At 41.0% G+C, this 8,964-nt stretch overlaps 1 protein-coding gene across 1 annotated transcript; it reads left to right on the top strand.

Annotated features, from left to right (window-relative positions):
• Positions 1–5,062: 5,062 nt before the first annotated feature.
• SPINT4 (serine peptidase inhibitor, Kunitz type 4) lies at positions 5,063–6,934 on the top strand. The gene is made up of 2 exons (XM_087819274.1): positions 5,063–5,177; positions 6,753–6,934. Exons 1-2 carry the CDS (start codon positions 5,063–5,065, stop codon positions 6,932–6,934), a joined length of 297 nt encoding a protein of 98 aa, XP_087675400.1.
• Positions 6,935–8,964: the final 2,030 nt, after the last annotated feature.

Here is an 8,964-nt window from a genome sequence, read left to right as displayed (position 1 = left end):
AAACTAAGAGTAAAGGGAGGGGTCAGAGACTTAGCCCTGGTTGGAATCTGGCACTCTCCTGATGGGAATTTTTACTAAGTCCTTTTGTGTCCTGTCCATACATCCTTATTGGAACAAATTTCCCACTTCAATTCAACCAGAGCTAAGTGAATGTCTGACTGTGTACAAGGAATTGTTTCAGTCAAAGTTCCTAGATGGGAGGTTGACTATGGTACAGGAATGTTATAAAATACAGGTATGAAGAAACTTGAAGGTTTTCGGAAAAGCATGCAGTGATTCAAGATACAAATGATAAGTATAGTAGTGCACCATCGTGGCTGAGTTGCTGAAGAAAACTTGAATGCAGGAATCGAACCTGGTCCTGGAAGTTGGATGCCCAAGAAAGGAGTTGAGTGTAGAAACTTTCCATTAGATAAATCCAGGGAATCTTTTGGAGCAGTAGTGGAGAGGGCTGTTTAACCCGAAGTCAGCAAGTAGGACTAGGCTCACAAATAACATTAATAAACAAAATACCTTGCATCTGCAGTGACCAAGGGAGCAGGAAGAAGTCATCGTGAATTGGGAAGAAATTACCTGTGTAGAATTTATCAACTTAGATCTCTTCCCAAGTAGCCTTGCGTGCTCTGCTTCTGGTACTCAGCATGGGCATTTTCCATATAATGTATGATGGGAGAAGGCCGGAAGCCCAGGGGCACAGTCCTAAGGGAGAAATACCTGGGGTGTGTACAATATTGGTGCAGTGGCAAGATGCAGGAAGACCCTTAGAGTGTCTCTAAGAATGTTCCTGAGAGGCAGATTTGTTCACAGCAGATCAGGGAGTTTTTTCTGGAGCTCAAATACTAAAAACTCCTTGGGTTCGGGGGCATCTGCTTAGATTTCCTTCACTCGCCATAGGTATATAAAATATGATGGGCACGAGGGGTGAGGTGGCAGGGTGAACAGTAAATTGAAGATATGAGGATGAGCTCCTACATTTGGAAATCCCAGAGGCAACAAGGAGAGCAAAACAGTAACTCAAGCAGCCTTAACAGAAGGAGGTGTAAGGAGAGACTCAGAATTTTGATCCTGATTCTTCCTAAGTTATGCCCCATTCATTTGAAAAGCAAAGAAAATCCTCATTTCTAAGCCATTATTCATGTAAGCCCCTCCCCAAGCCAAATTCTTACCTTTTTTGGCTTCTTCATCTATGACACTTCTCAGCCTCTGAGCTCCTGTGATTGGAAGATTCCTGCTTTGAGAATGAGCGGGTGCCCTCACGTGCCTCTTTGGTCAGAGCTGTAGTTATAGCCACCGCACCCCCCTCTGGGCTTCTGGCAGTGGAGGCTGTCAGGCTCAAAGTAGCATCTGCATGGTTGTTCAGAGAAATGCCCAATTTTGTTGGCTTCTCAGTACATTGGACTGGAGGAGGGAAGTCTGAAGGTGATATTTTGGCCGGGGGTTGGACCCAGACACAATTCACACTCCTTCTTCCCACAGTCTTCAAACCAGAAGGATTCTGTGCAATCATCTGGTCTAATCCCTGCATTTTAAAGTGAGAATAAATGAGGGCCAAGATGGATTCAAGGCCACTTGAAAAGTAAGAGGCATTGGTCGAATCAAAGTACAGTATCTTGGGTCTTGTTTTGCCCTAAGCAGTTTAATGGGCCTGGCACAGCATTTGATACAGAAACATGTAGTACATGTCCCTTGCTCTGAGGCCTCTTGTTACTTAGTGTCCATATTCTAATAGGCAGAACTCCTCCATCCATTGCATGTACTCATCACACAGTCCTGTTCTAGAATGTCACCTGCCCTCTTTTATGTCCTAACTTTCAAAAACTCACCTGGCAACTCTTCTCCTGAAAGAAATATGATCTATTAAGAGCAGTGGCTGGGGCAGCAGTTGGGATCCCATGAGGTTCTGATAGCAGTAGCATCACAGTGATCCACTTCCAGGCAGATGCTTCCTGACTCAGGTGAATTTGTCTGTACCATTGGCTTATCCATTCCCATCATCAGTTGGTGTCAGTTTATTAAGCTCTGGTCAAACACAAAGTACCTAGTTACTCCCCTGGATCACTTTTCAGAAAACTGTCTACTCAGTAGAGTCAAAGATAGGTATCATATCCCATCAGTCTTTTCTCATCATTTAGGTCAGGGTGGGGAATGTCCAGCCCATGGGTCATATACGGCCCATGAAATCATTTGGTCTGACCCTGCCAAGGCAACTGCAGGCAGGACTCGAAATTCAATAAATCTAGGAACTTTTTTCATAGCTACTTTTTAAGTTGATCATTTTGTATGGCTCTCGAATGATGTTATAAATACACAAATGACCCTTGGCAGAAAAAGGTTCCCCACCCCTGATTTAGGTGCTCCTTCCTGAATTAAGAATGAAATTGTGGGTTCTGACTACAAGGAAAGAGTACCTCCTAGGGCATTGCCAAATCCAAACCTAGAGTCTAGCCTCACAATATTCTAATGGCCTTTCAGGGTTAAGGCTAAGGCGGGGTTAAGTTCATCCTGGGGTCTGAGCACTTCTCTTACCATCTATTCTAGTTATCTGGAACAGTGAGAAAAGCACCAAGAAGGATCCTGATGAACTCCTGCTTGATGCTACTGGGGAAAAGTTGGAGAAATCTTTTCTGAACTGAGACTATTCTTTTAAATTGGGACCTACGTTCTTGGTGTCTCCTCTTGCATTTAGTTCCCACCTTCCTCCACTTCACTACCCTAGCCCTTGGTGCAGGACAGGATGTACCAGGTACCCAACCAAGAAACTAATGAACCAAGGACAACCTTGTGTCCCCAGAGCCTCATCCCACACTTTCCACCTTCAAAGCAGCATGGTGTCCTGGGGAAAATTTTTAAATTTAATTTAATATGAAGATCTGAGTTCAAATCAATTTTTAGTTTTATTCATTTATTTATTAATTTTCAACCCTGTTTTGGAAGAATTTAAGGCAGCTTACCAAGATAATAATACATAGTATAAAAAAACAAAAATGAATTTAGTCTATATAAGGAAGACAGAGCAAAAGAAATAGAAGGGATAGTAAGGTATAGTAGACCCAGGAGGGAGATTAGCATAGCAAATGCATGCTACAGGGTCAAAGACACTCACAAAAGAAGTCATAAAATTGGCTCTCAGCTTTCGTAATAACAGCGCGGTAAGGGGAGCATAATCGGTTATGAAGTTTAAAGTAAGCATGAGGTTAACCCAAGAAGATACTCGAGAAAAGTGGAAATATTCATGGTGGAAAATGGCAAAAGACACAAGCTTTTTCCCCCATGTTCTCAAAGAGGAAACATTGTGTGGTAAGGTGAAAAACATTCCACCACAGCCTCATGTTAGACTCCAGGAAGAGTTTCTTTAAGAATTATTTAAGCATTGGCTGCCCAGCCAGTGTGGCTCAGCAGTTGAGCATCAACCTAGGATCCAGGAGATAGCGGTTTGATTCCCTGTCAGGGCACGTGCCCAGGTTGCGGGCTCGATCCCCAGTCGGGGGCGTGCAGGAGGCAGCCGATCAATGATTCCCTCATCATTGATGTTTCTCTCTCTCTCCCACTCCCTTCCTCTCTCTGAAATCAATAAAGATATTTTTTAATTAAAAAAATTTTAAAAAGATCTCAAATAAACAACCTGACTTTACACTTCAAGTAACTAGAAAAAGAAAAACAAACTATGCATAAAGTCTGCAAAAGAAAGGAAATAATAAAAATTAGAGCAAAAATAGGTGAAATCGAGAATAGAAAATATCAATAAAACTCAGAGTTACTTTTTGGAGAAGATAAACAAAATTGGTAAACTTTTAGCTAGACTCTCCAAAGAGGAGAGAGAGGTCTCAAATGAGTTATAAATGAAAGCAGAGACGTTGCAACTAATACCACATAAATACAAAGATTCATAGGAGACTACTATGAACACTTATATCCAACAAATTGGACAATCTTGTAGAAATGTATAAATTCCTAAAAACATACACCTACCAAGGCTGAATCATGAAGAAATAGAAAATCTGAGCAGACCATTAACAAGTAAGGAGAGTGAATCGGCAACCAAAACACTTCCAATAAAGAAAAACTCAGGACCAGATTGCTTCACTAGTGAATTCTGCCAAGCATTTGAAGAAGAATTAATATCAATAGTTCTCAAACTCTTCAAAATCAAAAAACGATTTATTCTCGTGATTTAAGAATGGTTTTGGTGAAGGAATATACAGTGAAGTGAAAAAACAGAGCTCAGAAATCATGCCACATATATAAGTGAAGTTATCATACAACCGGATAAAAGAGGAACTCATTCAATAAACAGTCTGGAACTATTGAAAAAATGGAATTTGAACTTTATTCCATACCTTATCCAAAATGACCAACTTTAGGTGGTTTAAGAGTACCAACGTGAAAGTCAAAATTTTAGAAGTCTTACAAGAAAACAGAACCAAGTTGCCCCATGTTCCTAGGTATAATATAGTGTGGTGAGTTCAAATCTTGTTTCCACTACATGACACATATGGGAGCTTGTACATGTAACTCAACCTCAGCCTTTGCTTCTTCCTCTGTAAATGATGATAATAATTGTGGCTAATCCATTGGGGTGCATATGATAATTCAATGACTTAGTATGTATGTTGATTCAAACAGTGCCTAGCAGGAGAAAAGTACTATATGGGTACTTTTATTAGTTAATATCATTACTATTATTGTGTTTATTACAGCCCTTCTGTTGCACCAGGATCAGTCTCTTCCTTGTTGTAGAAGGCTGAAGAGAAGAAAGGAAGCAGTTCTTTTTAAATTCTTTTTCACTCTGATGGCTCTACCCTCCATGGTTAAACATACAGAGGCTCTCTAGTCCTTTAGTTTCTGTGGTTTGTACATGAACATGGGACTCACTATCAGGGGTCTAATCAGTCTGGGACCTTCAGCTTCATGGCTGGGTACCCAAGCATTCACTGTTCAACTCAACACCTAGTAATGCCCAGTCCTGGCCCTTGGGGTAAGTGGGCTCAGCCCTCTCAAGTATCAAGCCCCAAATATAACATCAGTTGATACCAAGACTCTCCTACCTGCTGCTTGCTTCACCATGAAGACTGCTGAGCTGAGATTCCTTCTAAGGTTCTTCATCTTCGTCTTCCTGGCTGTCCCATTCAAGGGTGGTGTTGTTAGACTTACTGAAAACATATGTGGAGACCTCAAAGGTATGAACTTGAAGCAGAATATAAATTCAAAGACCAATTATGAGTGAGTAAGAAAGTGTTGGGGAAAAAGTGTTGGTTCAGGAAGTTCTTCCTTTTGCGTCAATACCTACAGACTCTTAGTCCTTTGACTCGGGACATTACTTACTCTAGGGTTCTTGTGGATGTCTGATGAGAGAGAAAAAAACCTAAGATGCAAATAAGTCCTTTCCAGTAGAGCTCTCTTTCTTAGGGGTTCTAAAGACTAGAAGTATTTTGAATTAGGGGTTTCATGATAAATTTCAAAGATCACAGACCAATCAAAAGTATGTAGTGAGATGAGAAGAAAAGAAGATTGGAACTGGAAAAATTGAGGCATTTTCAATATCTGGGCTCTGGGCACATAGAGAACACTTGGACACATGGTCCCTCTTTAGAGGAGCTCACAATGTGGATGTGAAAGGCAATGAAGCTTCTTCCACAGATAATGTGTACAAGCTCAGTGAGTCAAAGACCCCAAATTCTGGCCCCATCACTTTGCAAATGTGTGCCCTTGGTTGAGTCAACCACCTACTGCTCCTTAACCTCAGTTTCCCCTGTGCAAAATGTAGATCAGAAAAATGGCCCAGCCAGGCGTGGCTCATCTGTTGAGCATCGGCCTAGAATCCAGGAGATCGCAGTTTGATTCCCTGTCTGGGCACATGCCCAGGTTGTGGGCTGGATCCCCAGTCAGGGCTGTGCAGGTGGCAGCCCATCAATGACTCCCTCTCATCATTGATGTTTCTATCTCTCTCTCTCCCTCTCCCTTCCTCTCTCTGAAATCAATAAAGATATTTTTTTTTTAAAAGAAAAATGCCTGCTTCAGAGGGTGTTTGTATGAAATAATATTATGCATGTAAACTGTACCTGAATAGCTACTTTTACTAGTGAATAAACTTCAGACTGGCTACTTGAGTAGGATAAACATCAGTCTCTGAGTTGCCAGTACAACCCTGTTGTTGCTATTTTGGCCACTACCTATGTGAGTCTTATCAATAAAAACAGAAAGTTTGTCTCTAAGAAGGCAATAGAGGGAGAGATGACAGGATATGAAAGCAAAGATATCATCCTCAAAGTTATGCATATTGACATGTATCCTGCTTTGAGGATGGCAGCAGGCACAGTTACCTGAAATTTGGGGTGTAGACAGAATAGTGAATATATGAAAACTGGAGAGTGAGCATTCTGAATTGTATGTCCTGTGTGGGCAGTTAAGAGGAGAGAGAGCTCAAGGTACAGAGAAGCAGGAGACTGTGCTTTAATAAAATAAAATGAAATGGGAACCTTACAACTTTGCACAAGCTTCTGGCAGAATCACCTTTTTCACTGCTCACTTTTCTCCAAGTCACTACCAAAACCTGGAGTTGTAATCAACTTACATGTCCAAGGGCAACCTTGTCAAGTAATCCTAAGTCCAAGAGAAAACTAGATGTCCATCAGTGACTTTGAATATGGGAATGTTTCCACGCTAATGTGAGGAATTTTTAAGGGCGCTTGAAAACAAGATCTCTTGCTGAGTCCTAACAAATTCCCCCAACTCAAAGGGAACCTCTTGTGCAGATCCCTGCAAACTGGAAATGAAGTTTGGCAGCTGCTATGAAGCCCACTTTAGATTTTTCTTCAACAAAACGAGCCAAAAATGTCAACTTTTTGTCTTTTCTGGCTGTGATGGCAACCTTAACAACTTCAGCCTCAAAATACATTGTCAAGTAGCCTGTGAGAAAGACTATAAAGAACCGTAAGGAATCTTGATTTTGTCTTTGGTCCTTGGGGAGAGGAAACGGAGGGGCTCTGGGATTCCCAGATAAACCCTGGTTTGGGGATGGGAAGAGGGAGAATTGTCTTAATCAAAAGGTTTAAGAGTTGGGTTGGATCTCCCCATGGACACAGTCAATAACGGGGTGAAGGCCTGGGGAGCGGATGGGAGCAAGATGGAGGGAATCAGTTGGCGGGGGGGGGAGAAATGGGACACCTGTAATACTTTCAACAATAAAGATAAATTTAAAAAAAAGAGTTGGATTAGATCTCAGGATCATTTTTCATTTTGCAGTTAGGACATCAAAAATTCGCAGAGAAAATAATAGCCACCATTTATTGGACAATTACCATGTGCCAGGCACTGCACTAAACAATTTCTGTATATTGGTACAAATTAAAATTAAAATCACCCTAAGGTAGATGTGTATTATTATTTTCATGTGGCAGGTGAGGAAACCAAGCCCAGCTGAGGTAACTAACTGGCCTAGGGTCACATTATTAAATGGCATAAGAAGATTTCTAACCAGATCTGATGGTCACCCAGGACTTGACCATCCTACATGCACAAGGTCACCCACACCCAATCACTGTACTTCCAGACCCGTAAACTCTCCATAGCAACATGGTGTTTTATACAACTAAGCTAGCTCCCAGCCCACATTTGGCCACTCCCCAGTCATAAGAACCAGAAGAAGGCCCATGGAGACTAAGAGGCCTATGGAATGGCTGATTCCCAGGAGAGTGATGTAGAGAATGGCCTTGGAAGTAACACAAAAGCAGGAATTTTGTTCTACTAATTTAATATTCCTAGTGAATCTTTGTAGTGCCTGGCACATAGTAGGCAATGATTAAGTTCTGAAAAAAATGAAAGAATAAGATATTAACCAATGGAACAGGAGGGGCATTGAAAGAGATGGCATCCTCTGGGTTTCCCCTGAGATAAAAATGACCAATTAATCCAGGGAGACTTTCCAAAAGCTATAAGATAAACCTGTTGTGTTTTATTTTGTTTTTGTGTTTTTGCTTAAACAGGCCCCATAAAAATTCAGGATAAAGATGAAATTTGAGATGTTCGACACACCATCTGAAGACAGACATAAGAAAATTCAGACAAATTTTATAATCTTTGTAATATTTCCTTGAAACTCGCATCTGTTTGCCATTTTCCTGACTTTAGCTTTGTCTTTCCTGAGAAATAACTGTATGACCATTAAAATGAGATAGCTTTTGTGTCAATCCTCCTTCCTCTCTGAATATCTCTCCCCGTGGCTTATCCAGAGTTGGAATATCAGCTGGTTCTATCCATTAGGTCCCCTCTCTCTCCTGAACCATTTCTCATACATGCATACAATATTTACACTTTCAGATGTGACAAAACCAATATGTATAAGTTTATATCACCTCCTCTCTCATGTTGAGCTCATTAGTAGAACCAAAGTACCAAACCTGTGCTCCTTTTTGCCCTTGAAATCAAATTGAGCAATGAACCTCATACTCACATGAAATGTCCCTTCAATCAGCATAAATTTTTCTTTGTGACGTTTCCTGATTCATTTCCACCAAGCCAGGAAACCCAATTAGTTTAACTAACCCCCTGACTTGATTCCAATTAATGAGTTTTACTTGGATATTTTTTAGTACCTTAGTCATTGACATTCGACTTGGCTATTCTCGGTGCTTCTGGAAAAAGAAACCTCAACTTTAATCCAGTGACTGTGTTTTAGCTACCAAGAGACTGGTTATCTAGATGTTGGCTGCCAAGTCTTCTGAAAATAATACTATAATGTTCAGCATGACCACGATCTTCCCACTTCTAGGATACTCACCTTGACCATTTTGTCTCTGAATTTTTACAGGCATCCCTTCCCTGCATCCCTTCTCTATCCATCTTCTTGACAAGGTCCAGTCCTTTACCTGTAAATTATCAGAGGCACTGTGAGATCCCATAATTAGACACACAAGCCTGGTTTCTGTTCAGTCTTAAGAATAAGAAAAACAGCCCAGCTGATGTGGC

The sequence above is a fragment of the Miniopterus natalensis genome, chromosome 7, assembly GCF_054644295.1.
Source record: "Miniopterus natalensis isolate mMinNat1 chromosome 7, mMinNat1.hap1, whole genome shotgun sequence".
Classification (NCBI taxonomy): Eukaryota; Metazoa; Chordata; class Mammalia; order Chiroptera; family Miniopteridae; genus Miniopterus; species Miniopterus natalensis.
The sequence above is the reverse complement of the archived record's forward strand: the minus strand, read 5'-3'. Positions and strand labels throughout refer to the sequence as shown.